The following is a 15,434-nucleotide window of genomic DNA, read 5'->3' on the forward strand; positions in this document are numbered from 1 at the left end:
TCTGAACTCTAGGAGCTGCTCACCACCTAGCTAAAACCATCCTTACAGTGAAGCATAGTGAAGCACCAGGATAGTGCTTGACTATGCTAGGATTGAGGGAAAGATGGAAAACAGAGTGACCAAAACCTGGAGTGACGATTCACCTTTCTGCATTACAGCAAACTAAAGCATGAATGTAAGATGCTGCTTGAGTAGCGCAGCCTTAAACCCCACAGGAAAGCTCTGGAGAGACCTGAAGATGGCAGATCAGATGCCCAACCAAGCAAGCTTGGAATAAACTGCCCAAATCCAGATGTGCAAAAATAGTAGTGTTACCCAAGACTTGAGCAATTTCAGTTTTTGATTTTTAGTAACTTTGCAAAAAAAAAAAAAAAAAAAAAAGGAAGATGCTTTGACCGTGTCTGATATTGAGTATAGACTGATTCTATGTAAAATTAAATGTACACAAAACAAAATGTGCAAAAGTAGTCTGAATCCACTATATACTGAAGAGAAAAAAGATTGCACTTTCTCAGCAGAGTAGTCTTTTAAGTAGTAATTCCCCACAGCAGCCGTATTCAGAGAGACAATTAACTTAAATTTGTCTTTAAGGCACAAAAGCACTCCTCGCATCGCACTCTCTGCATTATGCTTCTTTATTCTTATTGAGAACATAACACTTACTTACTGATGAAATGAGAAAATGTAAAAACAGTGCAATATTATATGACACATCAAATGCGCACTTTGCAGAAGAGACAGAGCAGGCCTAGATTATTGGGCGTTTGAGCATGTGCGTGCCGTCGGGTAACCTATCAGCAGTGATTCCCCGAGGGGTTCTGGTTAAAGAGAGGAGCAACATACAACAGAGAGCCCCTTGGTTTAACTTCTGCTTCCCCAAAGAAACTCAAATGACAAACCTGCAATGCAAACCAAGTCTGCAAAAATGTCTCTGGCTCAGTAAAATCCGGCATCCTCTCTCTTTTACCACTGTGCTAATGAATTGCAGTACAACTGTAGGTCATCTTCACAAGACACGTGAAGTCACACTTTGCATCAAAATTTGTTCATCTGCTCTGCTGATGTCACATGTTCATTTTCTTCCTAACAGTGCTGGAATAAAAGCATCAGAGAAATTATGGAAATATTGGATGGAGATCTTGCTATCTATTTCAATAAATCAGCACATCTGGTCCACTAAATTCCATCTTTAGTACTGGTGAGCTGTGAAATTAAGCTGCAGCTGATTAGAATCTGAATATTGCACAAAAAGATGCTGGATCCCTTTTTGAAAAGCAGAACGGCACATAATATGTCTGGCCGAATGATTCTCTAACATCCATTTCCTTTAATTTTTTTTTGAGGAGCTTCCAGGGGTAGCAGCAACGACATCAATGTGCATGAAGACAGTAGCCGGGCTATTTATAGGCTACATCTGTAAATGAAGGCGTGTTACAGACAAAGTATTTCATTAGCCGGAGGAAGCAAAAGCAGACTCTGTATGCAGGTGATGTAAACAGTGCATCTCAGTTCCTTTGGTATCGGATGTTATGTATCAGAATCACTTTTAATGTCAAGTAGGTTTTGACACAGGAGAAATTTCCCTTCAAGAAGGATTAAAAAACTGAAAAGCAAGAGTGGAAAATCCAAAGCATTATAGGTGCAATAGAAATAAAATGGGCAAAAATGGGCAAAAATGGGCAACTTATTCCCCCAAGATTGCACAGTATGTAGTGTAAACCACCTGAAATGTGTAAAAGGATAATTGTAATCCTATTCAAAAAGATGTGCATTGATGCAAAACACTGAAACGGTGCATGTAGTAGGGGTAAAGGGAGGGATGGAATACCAGTGGGGGACTGGTAGCTGACCCAGCTGCCGTTGGGTCAGATCCACAAATTTGCATACAAACATCTGCATTTGTGTGGAGGTCACTGAGCAGTTTTCTAATCATCTGTCACACTGAATTTGTATGGGTTTTTAGGTTTTCCAGAAGGATCATCCAAAAAAATTGCCAATTTCCTTGACATCCTGTGAAGATGACAAGTGATAGTGTAATTGTTCCTACAGGGGGCAGTTAAAGGCTACAGAGCTTGACACTCATTAGACAACTTCCTTGTTCCCAGAGTCATGAACCACACATACAAAAGTTGAATTCCTGTCCAGCATGGATGAATGGCACCACTGTTCATTGTTTGCGCATTTCAAGTGTGATAAACTATGACTAAGTAATGTAATCCAGGTTAATTAAATTCCTGTCTGAGGGGCGGCCGTTAGACAGGATCCTCCAAGTAGTTCATGGTTGCCCCACAGACTGGAGAGGAGGGAGGGAGGGAGTAAGAGAGAGAGAGAGGGAGAGTCAAAAGACCGCCAGGCGCACGATCCAGCGCTGAGAGCCGCCGATGAGGAAGTGCAACAACTGAACCTGCGATGTGGAGGGAGGAGAGCCGCTCATCTCTGTAGTTCTTGCTGGGGGAACGTCAGCCATCAAAACGCGCGGACTTGGTGACACCAGGAGATGCCCAGGGAGTAATATCAGGAATCATGTGCCTTATTGGCACCGAGTCGGTGCCAGCGCAGCGGTGTGAGGTTTGTGGAGAGAAGTGAAGCGGTGGAGGAGGAGGAAGAGGAGGGGTAGACAGCCTAGCAGACAGGTGCGACTCCACTGTCTGTTTCATTTTCTCTGTTTTAGAGCCATGGATACCCGCAAGGAAAACAAGGTAAGGAAGCAGCCCATGAAACCCAAAACTACCAAGCGAAAGGAGAAGAAATACAAAACGGGGTTCGTCAGGAGGAAATCGTTGCGGTCTTTTGGGAATTTCATGGGAAGGATCCTTAAAACTTTGGGCACTTTGGCGCACTTTGGCGACGCGGCGCCGCCGGACGCAGAGGACGACGACGGCGGCTTCGGGCAGAGCGCCTCGGGGGTTTCAAAGACGACTACAGGGACGGAGCCGTGAAGAAGAGCTCCACGGTGTCCTCCTCTCACGGCTCGGTGAAAGACAGACTGTCGTGGTGCTACGGCGACAAGACCCCCGGGGTGCTGGGACTGAAGAACCACGGCAACACCTGTTTCATGAACGCCGTGGTTCAGTGCCTCAGCAACACGGACCTGCTGGCCGAGTACCTCGGGCTGGAGCAGTACAGGTCGGATACGCGCCACAGGAGGCTGAACGGGGAGGTGAGAGGAGAGGAGCCGCAGACCGCCAGGGGAGAAGTGACCGAGCAGCTGGCGTCTTTGGTTCGGGGGCTGTGGACGCTGGAATACACGCCGCAGCTGTCCGTGGAGTTCAAGGTGAGGACAGAGCGCGCACACACGGTGTTTACTTATTAGGCTACATGGGTAATGTGTTTATGCCTGAAGCTTTACCTCAGTGGACGATGATGTTTGGGCAAGCTTAAGTTTCTACTGACCCACTCAGGAGATGATTCTTACCCTAGTGGTAGAGTTTATTTCTAAAGCAAGTTTACCAAATGTTCCTCTTGGGGTATAGTAACCAATATTGCAGTTAAATGCACATTTTCATGCGTAAAACCCAATAAATCCCCTCTTAAATTGCTTCAAACCAGGTGAGAAATATTTATTGCATGTGGTCCTGCAACCCCTAAAGTTACCTGCAGTGCCAGTTTGGTTATGTGTTATATCATTAAATGGACACTTGTCAGGAAATGTGCTCCCTTTAAAGCACAGTGAAACCAACAATCATGACACCTTAAGGCATTTTAAATCAGCAGACCTGTGGTTTGACAGTATTCCAGCACTGAAGTGGCCACTAGGCAAATATTATTAAGCTATCTTGAGTTGTCTGCTGTCTGTGCTGCACTCCATGTGAACACAGATATCCCACACCGAAAGGCAGAAAATACATGGGCTCAGCTGGAAGTTTGTGCCCCAGGGCCACCACCCAGGTTATTCCAGCCAAGGATTGAGAAGTGTTATCATCCTAGGGTGACATTATGTCCACACATCCCTTCCGTGGGAATCTAGTTCCAGTTAACCACCAGCCCAAGAGTTTGTTTGTCTCAGTGCTCATTCATAATGGTTTTAGGGAAACCTGTGCATCCAGTCTCCTGCTACCAGCCCAGCAGGCACCTGTCAAGAGGATTTTGTGGGATTTGTAAGCACTATTAAGAACTCTCACAGTGTGTGTTGGCAAAACAAATATTTGAATGAGAACTTAAGGTGTGAACTAGAATGAATGTGGTTCAGAGGGCAATGGTCAATGTGCGCGTCCCATTTCCGTGAACTGAAGCACACAAACTGAGTTTCAGGACTTCAGGGGAGGAGACAGACATTAGTCATGCAAAGGAAGGAATGATAAAAACGGCAACACTTTACCTCACAGTTTCAACATTTTATTATTATTTGTTTGAGTTCGTGGTAGTTTTCTGTGTGTGCATGCCATGTAGTTACTAATTACACTCAGACTGCAGTAACTGCTCAACTTCCCTATTCTGGCACTTCAGGTGGTTTGTCTGCATTCTCTGATGTGTGAAGGAAGACAAGCATTCCCATCTAATATGCTGTTAAATATATGCAGTGTGGAGACCACGTTGCACTCGTAGAGTTTTAAATCATGAAGTGATCACACACTTGCGCACACAAAGGGCTTCTTGCTGCTGGAGTCTCTCCTGACTGTTGAGAGTTGGGGCTTGCAGGGCCTTTCGGTTTCCCTCTGGCCTCACTGGATGATAGTCAACCAGCAGGCTTACTCAGGAGTAACTGCTCTGTTGCATCAATAGCCTAGGGGAAGTTGTAGGTGATGGGGTGTGCAATATGTGTACAAACACACACACACACACTCTCAAACATGCAATCATTCTAGAGGCGGTGTAAGTGGGATTTATTGTTGAGGAGGCTGATATTCATGTCTGTGAGTTTGGATACGGCTTTGTTCTGCCTCCACAACCATAAGTCAGTGGCAAATAAAAACCTATATGAACAAATCCAATGCATTCTGAAGCTGTAAGATAAAGGTAGTGGTTGATCTGAGAAATACTAGGATTCATGTATTTATGCTCATTAATGCTAGACAGCTGCATGAAGGTGCAGTGTGCAACAGAAGTGAGCGTACCTCGGTCCAGTAGCAACCAAATGTCAAATGATCCTCATGCTATCCCTGTCCCCCTCATCCCCACTCTCACCCAACCGGTCAAGGCAGATAGCTGCCTTACATATGTTGTAAATCTGTGCTGTATAAATAAAATTGAATCAAAATTTAATTGATTCTACATTGTATTACCTTACAGTAATTGTGTCACTTCTAACAGCAACAATTTCAATACTGACATTCAGAACTGTTTGTTTGATCTTGTTTTTTTTTGTTTTTTTTTTATTTACTCCGCCAAGGAGTTGGAGTCTCGGTGGAGTTATGTGACAATTCTCTCTGTTAGCAACATGACTCAAAAACAGGTTAACGGATTTGAGTGAAATTTTCAGGGAAGGTCTGAAATGACGCGAGGACCAATTGATCTTGGCAGCAAGATTTCAGACATGGGAATTGATACAACTACTGAGCAGCCTTGGTGGAGTACTGTGCTCTCTGAGTGTTTTTCTAATTTGTATCTCAATTACCTTTAATGACAGTCTCCATCTCAGCATGGAGGATTCCAGTATTGCAGACATCTCTGTAGAGATGTTCTGGCATTCTTCAGAGACTGGTTTTTCAGTTGCTCTTTGCTGGAGGAGTGATGTTGTTCAAGCTGTCTCTTTAAAAAAACCCAAAGGTGTTCTTTTGGATTCAAATCAAGTGACACACTTGGTGAGGTCACAGTTTTCACTTTTTCCTCCTTCTGTTAGAAACTCTTATATGATTTTGGCAGTGTGCTTTGGATAGTTATAATCCTGAAATATTCCGGTTCTGCCAAATGTTTTGGTATTTCCACCGACGTTCATGGTGCCATCTATAAATGTAATCTCCTCTACACTTTTTGCACTCACGCAGCCCTGTATCATCACACTCCCACCTTCGTGTTCCACTGCCTGGATTATGTGTTCACTGTGGTAGTCTGGACCAGTTTCAAACAAACAAATTTAGCTAGCTCCCATCTGACCAAAAAATGTGCTCCTAGTACTCATCAGGCTCCTTTTCGTGTTTTTTTTTTTTTTTTAACCAAAGTTTAATCTTACAATTTTATGAGTATGCAAGAGCATTTTTCTTGATGCCATCTATAGAGGTTGATGTTATTGTCCATCACACTATCTGAGCTGTCATAGAAACTCTTTGCCAAGTCTGAAGCACTTGCCTGTCTTATTTCAGTTAGATTGTGAAAGTAGTGCACTAACCATGGTGTCGTTTTAGAAGGACGACTGCTGTGGCTCTAATTCGTCTCATTGTGGTTTGTTCTGTGCCTCTTGATTACTGCTGCAACTGTTAACAGATTTTTAGTTGATCACTGATCTTGCTGTATATTTTCCGTCTTTGTAAAGTCACACTACCAGATTTTTCAGTTCCTTTGGCAGTTCTTTTCCATGTGAAGCCATGATTTATACACAACCAATAGATCCAAAACTTGGAAAATTCTGGTGTTGCCAGGTCATTTTATAACTGTTTTCATGCACCTGCGCTAATAAGAAATCACAACTGCATTCAGTTTTGTTTCAGTGATCACATGTTTTCTAACTTGTGTGTTAGTAGCCACATGTCTATTCACTTTTGTTGCATTAAATTTCTGCTTTGGGACCTGTATTTTAAATAGTCTTGTTAAAATATTTGTTTTACATTGTTCATCACAAGAAACACTCTACTTGTCAAAAGCTAAATAGTGCGTTTACTGAGAGGTGATACAGTTTTGAATTATTTTGACATTTAAGTGATATTGTACTGGAGTGTACTGACTTGTTTTGTATACACTTAAGATTTATATTCCTGCCACATGCTACATCTCTAACTCACGTCTCTGTAGTCTTTTAAAAGAGTACAGGGTTCTCGCCAGCGCATTTCAGCGTAACGGGCCGCTACGCTGTCGTAACAGGCCGCTACGCTGTTATTTTGTCAGATAACGCCATGTGCGTTTGTTTTTATCGACTGGGTGCCTATCTAGGTTAATTTATGCCTCCCCACCTCAGCCGTACTTTCCTGTCGATTGACCCGTTCCTGTCTAAAATTAAGAGTCGCTTCCAATCTCGGGGTTACAATTAGCATGTCTCGGTTGTTTCCGTGATGCCATGTATGGTGAATAGTGACCTAAATAACGAGCATTTGGAGCATCTGCGTGACGCTCATTGGCTGACATCTGGGCTGGCCGCTCGCGAGATTTAATGAAGGCTGTTGCGCATGCGCGTGCGGGAGGACCTGCCGTTACGCTGTAAAAAAATCCTGGTGAGAACCATGGAGTAAAATATTTATGATGGGGAAAATATGCATGACTTGTAAAGTATTTTGAGTAAGGATAAGAGGCCTTGACTGAAAAGAAAAATCTGAATTATTATTTAAGATACACCACCGTTCAGAAGTTTGGGGTCACCCAGGAAATGCTCATGTTTTCCATGAAAACTCACACTTCATTCCTGTACTAACATAAGTGCACAAGGTTTTCTAATCATCAGTTAGCCTTTCAACACCATTAGCTAACACAATGTTCCATTAGAAAACAGGAGTGATGGTTACTGGAAATGTTCCTCTGTACCCTTATATAGATATTTCCTTAAAAATCAACCGTTTCCAGCTGGAATAGTCATTTACCACATTTAAAATGTGTAGACTGCATTTCAGATTCATTTAATGTTATCTTCATTGAAAAAAACTGATTTTCTTTCAAAAATAAGGACATTTCTTAGTGACCACAAACTTTCGAATGGTAGTGTATGCACCTCTGTTGAACTGGCTCTTGTTACAGTGTGCAAAATATGATAATCGAGTCCTCTGAAGGGCTATCATAATGAAATACTGAATAGTAACCCTCAACCTTAATGTCAGAATGTTCTGTGTATGCTTAAATGGCAGTATTCAGTCCTTCCACAATTTTGAACTAATATTCTCACAGCTGAAAAGAGTAATAAAAACAGAAAACATGCCCTTCAGTCCCCTTTTCTTGCCTCGCCCGACTGCATTGGCACAGCGATTTGTTTGTCTGGGGAGAGGAGGTTTACTGTAGCAGGTGAATTTAGCCTGGAAAGGAGGATCCCCCCTGCTGAGATGCCTCCAATGGTGTGCACTCAGAGGCTGAGAGGGAGGGAAAGACATTGCTGGTAAACAAAAGTATTGTCCTTTCAGTGATCCTCATAAGACCCCCTGTTGTCTGTAATCAGTAAAAGGGACGGACAGCTTAGACAACTGATCATTATTGCCAAATGTGTTCACATTTAAAGAGAGGCACTGGCCTGCAAAGGAGTGAGAAGGCAAACTTGTTCTTAATTGCTCTCAGTGTACTTTTTTGACTTTTTGTTGTTTGCGACTAGGTAATGACTAGGAACCTGTCAGTAGAAGTCACAGTGTCTCAGCTGAAGATACCAGAGCCCTCAGGCTGTTTACAAAGATGCAGCAGGGACATAAATCAACAATTAATTGTTAGGTGAATCTTCTACTGTTGGATTCATTGCTGGAAAACATGACACTGATGCTCCAAATCAGATTGAATAGTTATATGTCAGAAACGGGCCTACCCACAATGCATAGTGTCAGTCTTTGTTGCAACAACTCGCATTGTCCCATCCAGTAAAAACAAAAATGTGAATCACCAGATTATTTCAACACTAGTTGTTGTTGTTCTTTTTTCATGAGTTTCTAAATTCTCTGAAATACTTTATTCATCTCTGGAGAATCTACACTGATCAGCCACAACATTAAAACCACATGCCTCATCCTCTTGTGCCAGTAAAATGGCTCTGATCCATTAAGCCATAGACAAACAGCATCTGGTGGTGTCCTGTGGTTTCTGGCTTTGGGATGTTGGCAGTGGATCCTTTGGGTCCTGTGGGGTGCAGAGTCAGGCCTCTGTAGATTAAGCTTGGTCTGGCACATCCTCCAGATGCTCAGATTATGATCTGGCGAGTTTGGATGTAGGGTTAATGCTTTGGGCTCTTGGTCAGTTTTCTGAGCAGTTTTTGCGGTGCGAAGGCGACGCATTATTCTGCCGGAGAAGCCACTGGAACAGTGTTTCGGTTAGGGCTGCAACTAACGATTATTTTAATAATCGATTAATCGGCCGATTATTTTTTCGATAAATCGATGAATCGGATAAAAAAACATTTTTAATTTCCGCCTCTTTATTCAGAAATAGAAGATTTGGAATGACAAAACAAATAAGATCATTGTAGTGAAGCCCTCGTCTTCAACCATCAGAGGCCTCATGTCAGTGACATCATGTTGAGGATGCTCTCAGTCAGACAGCTGCTTGCTGTGGTGGACATGATGTCTTTCTCATCATGAAGACTGTCAATGTAATTCATCCTGCCTCACTCCAACACAGACCAGTGTCTTCACTCAGACTGTCTGAAAATTAAAACTTGAGGCTTAATCTTCAAATTATTACCTCTATAGTGTCCAAGTTATGTTTATTTATAATGCATATTCAAACCATGCTTTAGCTGATGAAAGTGAAATAAAACGTATCTGTCACAGTCACACACGCCCCATCACTGTCATTAATCAGTTAATAAGCAAACCCTAGCATCAGACAAGTTACCAGAGAGACTGATGTTGTGTTTCCTCACTTTAAAAGGGAACAAATGTAGGATAATGCAGTGACTTAAGGTGCGTGCCCACGAGATGCAACACACCACATGTGGCATGCTGGTCCGGTTGGTGCGTTTCCAGCTGCGATCCGGTGTAATTACCAGCAGCTCATTTGCATAAAGTAGACTCTTCTGCTGTCCTTAAACATCTAAACTAGCCATCGGTGAACTAAAACAAGGACAGGTTCAGCTGCTGCACAGATTGTTTCTCGCCTCAAATGCTTTAGAAATACTTTTCCCTTAAGTGTTTTCGAAACAATCGAGAAAGTTTGCGGCCGAGCCGCTGTCTTTATCAGACTCATCTACCTGACCGTCAAGCTGAAAGCGCGGTCATGTGACCATGTAGTGGCACGCTCACATCAGTGCGATTTTCAGATGCGCGGATTCGCATGTAGTGGACACGCAGCATGTCTTTGTTTTGTGAAGCGTGAAATGCTCCCACACTTTTGAGGACTTCGGTCAAACTGTTTTCTCTGTGCTGGTCATGTTTCATTTGTTGAATTTACTCTTCCTTTGAAAATACCTCCTCTGCTCTGCCTCCACCTCGCTCTGTTCAACTCGCTCTGCAGGTGAAGTAGACGGCTCCGAGACATGGCGAGTGACATATGAATCGCGCGACACAATGAATCGATAATGCAATTCGTTGCCAACGCTTTTAATAATCGATTATTATCGATTTTATCGATTCGTTGTTGCAGCCCTAGTTTCGATTGGTGTAGTCTGACTCACTGGATGTAAGATCTTCTTTCAAAATCCACTTCATCATGGGAAATAACAACCTTTAAGCTAACCCATTGAAAATTTTCAATTTTGCAAAGGACTTGAATCATGCAGTAAGGCAGCCCTGCTATTGTTTTTGGTGAATTATCCACTTTTTGATAGCAGTGTCTCCAGATATGTTCAATCAAAGCAATTCCACCCATCAGTATTTGTACGAAACCTGCATACTTCATAGTACTGAGATTTGTTTAAAGAAATATACACAAACTAGAGTTTTTTTCTCCATATAGCAGACTAGTAATGAGGTGAAGCCAGATCATTATGTACTACAGAATTCGGGCTGGTTAAGCAAGACTACGTTATTGGCTTATTGTCAAAATAGCTTCCACATGAACCAAAAAGTTTCCCAGCACACTGCATAGTAATGCAATGATTAATGTTATTCATTTCACCTGTCAGTGGTTTTAATGTTGTAACTTGGTGTAAATGATTACAGGAGAGGTTCTCATTGGAATTATGGAGTTATGGTCTGTTATACCATCTGTGGAGATAAATATGCATTATCAATCCCTAAAATCTCAGGTACGGCACAACAAAGCAGCAAACATCCCAGCTGAGAGTGTTCATATAGTGTTCACCCTTTCACTACATGTACAGTACCACTTCTTTGCTGTCTTGTGTGGTTGTATGCTCATGTTATCAATTCAGAACTTACTTCAAAGTTTCCCCCTGGACAGTCTCATCAAATTCACATAGCCACAGGTGAAAATTCCTCCTCTATGATTATACGTTGTGCTCCCAAATGCATCTATTTTCACAAATGATAGAGATCAAACCTAATAGACGTGCTGTATTCAAAGGTCAGAATGTCCAACTTTGCCATAACTGCTTCAGTGCACATTGGATGTTGATAAAATCTGCAAAGATGAAGTGTCCTTTTATTGCTGGGCCCAAAAAGTTGTCTGCATCAATTTAACTCTATGAAGATGCTTTCTTTTTTCTTCCTGACCTGAAGGATTAACAACACAGTAGCTACTTTTTAAGAGTTGTAGAGACGAGCCTCGTCTTTTTACGCTTGACAGGATGCAGCTCTGAGGAACAAGAGGAGCTCAGTTGGAAAGATGAAGCCTGGTGCTTTAACTAGTGTTGTTTGTTTGGGGAGTACAGGTGTGTGACAGTGAAGCAGGGGCAGTGAGACTGATGGTTTGTTTGCCTTGTCTCTTCTCCGTTCTCCTTCAAGAGCTGCTCTCATTTTCGCTCTCGGCGCTGAAGATGTATACGTTGTACTCACACACAAAGCAGTTGGGACGTACACCACCTGGACTGTCAGTGCTGCGTTGCACAGAAATCCACAGTGGGGCTGCTTCTCATTTTAGTTTGATTGCAGCACTTTTTCAACCGAGCAGATGGGAGGCTTTTTTGGGAAGATTTTCACAGTGTGAACAGTATGACGTCAGACAATTTTATTCTTTTTCTTCAGCATACAATATCCATTTTTCTCTGTCATATACTTGAACACAGATCTGCAATAGTGTCGATACCTCAGCTGTTGAAGAGGAAGTAATATTGCTTCGAACACTTCATCTCGTACTTATAAAGCGCAAGGTAGACCACTTACAAGTGAGGTAACAGAGCCACCATATGCTGTTGGAAAGCAGCATACATTCCCACGACTCAGTGAGCCGCGCTCTGTTATACTTGCACCGCTGTGACAACACACAATCAAGGAACACAAGGAAAAGTGTGTCTGCTGCTCTATCGGCAAGCACTACAATATTCCATTAGGGCTATTGTCCCCACCATGATTTATTTTGGGAATAAATCAATCAATCATAGGAAAAGATTGGACTTCATGTTGGCACATGGAAACAGCATGTATGTTAGTACAGGTTTTTGAAGGTGTGACAGATGCAGTCTCCTGGACTGTTGGTTTGTGCACATAGTAGTGAATTTACAGCCTCTGCTGTGAATCCTCAAAGAATCAATTTCTCAGCTTCAGCAGCACCCAAGGAGCATTTTCCTGGGCTGTAAACCATTCAGAGGCGATTATTCCCATCGCATCTCATCCCTTCTTATGTTTTACAGATCGACTGTAAATCCCACGCCAGGGACATCTGCGGACACGAAGGCTTTGATCAGTCTTGACTTGCTTGCTTGTTTTTATCTGAGGTTTTCCAAGCTTCTCAGCGTCACAATGTGTAGCACGTATCAGCATAAATACCTCTGCTGTTCTTAAAGTGAATCCAGTGAGGCTGAGGATGTCACGGGAAAGAGCAGGTGAATCTTATTTGAGTTGGAAGGACGGTAGGAGGAGGAGACCCGGATGGACAGGTGCTGCAATGCCGAAAGAGGCTCATTTGTGTGTGTGTGTTTATCAGCGGTAGCCGGGCTTGTTGGAGCTCAGCTGGTGCTGATTAGTGGAGGAAATGGTTCTTATATGATAGAGAGGAAGGCGAAAGATAATAGAGAGGCCAAAAGAAAGAGGACAGTGAGGTTGTGTGTTGGTGTCGGAGAGAAAAGGACTGAAGAAACAGAACGAGAGGAGAGAGAATGGAGGCTGTGAGTGATAGCTACCCCATGTCTGGTCTCTGCCAACAGCAAAGGTGAACCAGGCCACTGAAAAATGAAACAACAAATGGAGCAGCCAGTGATGAGAGATTCTATCCAGTGTCGTTCCAGTCGAACCTGTAAGAGGGAGATTGGGTAGTTGGTGTGCGAAAACAAGAGCTTGTGCTGTTTCTCTTAAGAGTATGCCTTGAAATACTTTGTCAGTATCACTCTCTGTCTGTCACTAAGGAATCCAGCCAGGCCTGTTTGGCAGGCTGCACTGTGATGAGGTGAGGTGGTGTAAATGGGTTTTTTAGGGAGAGAGGAGGGTCATTTGGTTGATGTATGTTTATAGTCAATTCCTGTCCTGCCAGCACTCTGATCCATCTTTGTTTACACTGTGGGAGGATTGATGTGGGGGAGAGGGCACGGGGGGGGCGTTAATGGTGTGAGGTGAAGTAAAGATAGTGAGATACAACAGTGAAACAGACGTCTGGGGATGGGTTACATGAGGTCACGACCCCTGCTGTGGAGACTGCACAGGTTTATGGCTGCTTTTTATCAACCTGTTATCTTCCTCTAATGCCTTTACCTTCTTTGTTCTTTTCTTTGTTTTTTGAAGCTGACAGTCTCCAAACCTTTTCTAAAACAGAAAATCTACTAAAAATAAATTGCCTCCCCTACAAATTAGGCCTCATATTCCAGTGTACTGATCTGTAACTAGGTTTACTCAGAACTAGAGTTTTGATTGGTCCCCAAAAAATGAGAGTTCTGTTTAATATCATCCTAACCCAGTTGAACCCAAATAAATAAAATATTGTTTTTAGAGCGCGGTCTGTTGGCCGATGTTATCAGCTAATATTGGCGTGTTGCAGATATATACATATAGTCTGATATAAAATATATGTATTTATTTCTTTGTACATGTCATGACGCTGAAAATGATGTTTGGGAAAGGAATGAAATCAATCTTTGACTCCATTTCTTTACGATACACTCAGCACATGTAGCAGAGTACATGTGTGGAGCAGATGGTGGTGTCTTTGCAGTAAATTGCGAACTAGATTGTAAATCACATTGCTGGAATGTTAATAAATAATGGCATTTTTATTTTCCCTTTTCAATGTATTCATAAATATACAGAAGTTATATCTGCTGATATATCAATATTCAGTGTTTTACTGTCTAATAATCAAAAATCCAGTAGAGATGGGACTGGAGGCTTTCTTTTGATGGAAACTTCTGAGATAAAGAATATACTTCTGAAAACTTTGAATTTTCCAGAAAATTAATAGCGTACTGTTTTGGAAGTTTTACATCCAATGCAACACTGTTTGACATGCTCTATTATTTCCTAATTTAGCACCTACAATAAATGAAACAAAGATTGCTTAAAGCTACAAACAATTAAAGAAATGCTCCCTGTTTCCCCCTCATCGAGTGAGGCCTGGTGAAGTGTAGGCGGAGAATCGGATTCTTCGTCTAGACTGATCAATAGTTCTTACAATAAGCTCAGTGCTTCCTCCAGCTGACCCTTCCACCCACCTTCATCCTCTCCTTGACTACTTCTGAAGTGTTTACTCAACAAACACTTAAGATCCTACCATTGTGATGCTCAGGTCAGCTTTGAGCGCTGCTGGTATTTACAGAGGAAATCAGTGTCTCAAACTACCTGCTTTTCTTTCCTTTTGTGTCTCAGGCCAGCCTCAGTCCTGAGAATTTCCTTCCTTTAATTTCTCCTTTATACAAGAAATTAATTTCAAAAGGTAACTGATGCTTGGGAATACAACTTTGCTGCTTTGAGGCTGTGTGGCGCATCACACCAGAGATGTTCAGAGAGACAACACTGTACACGGATAATCAAAGAGCTGAGCTAAACTACCATTACTAGCTGTGGCTCACACACTTGCTCAGAAAAGCGAAGGGGAGAAAACAGCAGAGATGAGGAGAGCGTAGAAGTCATTTCTTCCTCTCAGTGAAGTCCTAACCGCTTAATCAGCAGGTTTCTGAGCTTTGACTCAGTCTGGCTATTGCAACTTTAGAAAATCTCTCTATTCCTCTTTTGTCGTCCATGGATTTTCGCTCCCTTTTTTTTATTTTGCTGCCCGTCTTTAAGCACTCGTCGTTTCTCAGGCCTGCCACAACTGTGCTATCCTTTTTGACAGAGAGACGGAAGAACACTCACCGGTCTTTTGAAACTTCGCCAGCATCCCTCCCTTACTCCACTGCTCCCTCTCCCCATCTCTCCATCTGTCCCACATCCCTTCATCCCCTGTCAGTGCTCCCTCATAGTGATGAAGCTCATTAGCGGGCTGTCTCTGTAAGATAGGATGTGGGGGGGCTCTCTCCTGTGTTTATATTTAGATACTGGGATACTGCAGGTATGATGTGGGGATTTTTAATGAGCGGAGCAGAGCCTGGATCCTGTCAGTCACACACAGAGAGAAACACAGAGGCAGAGAAATAGCCACCCAGTGTAAAGCTAATGCAGTCATTAGTTGTGTATGTCATT

General features: G+C 42.6%; 1 protein-coding gene across 1 annotated transcript in view; it reads left to right on the forward strand.

Annotated features, from left to right (window-relative positions):
- The first annotated feature begins 2,332 nt into the window (after positions 1 to 2,332).
- Positions 2,333 to 15,434, forward strand: part of usp43a (ubiquitin specific peptidase 43a) — a 146,433-nt gene continuing 133,331 nt past the window's right edge. The window contains 2 exon segments of the mRNA XM_022199008.2: positions 2,333 to 2,898; positions 2,901 to 3,274. Of these exon segments, the coding sequence (XP_022054700.2) occupies positions 2,676 to 2,898; positions 2,901 to 3,274 (597 nt within the window). The 5' untranslated portion in view covers positions 2,333 to 2,675.

Source organism: Acanthochromis polyacanthus, chromosome 3 (assembly GCF_021347895.1).
Source record: "Acanthochromis polyacanthus isolate Apoly-LR-REF ecotype Palm Island chromosome 3, KAUST_Apoly_ChrSc, whole genome shotgun sequence".
Taxonomy (NCBI): Eukaryota; Metazoa; Chordata; class Actinopteri; family Pomacentridae; genus Acanthochromis; species Acanthochromis polyacanthus.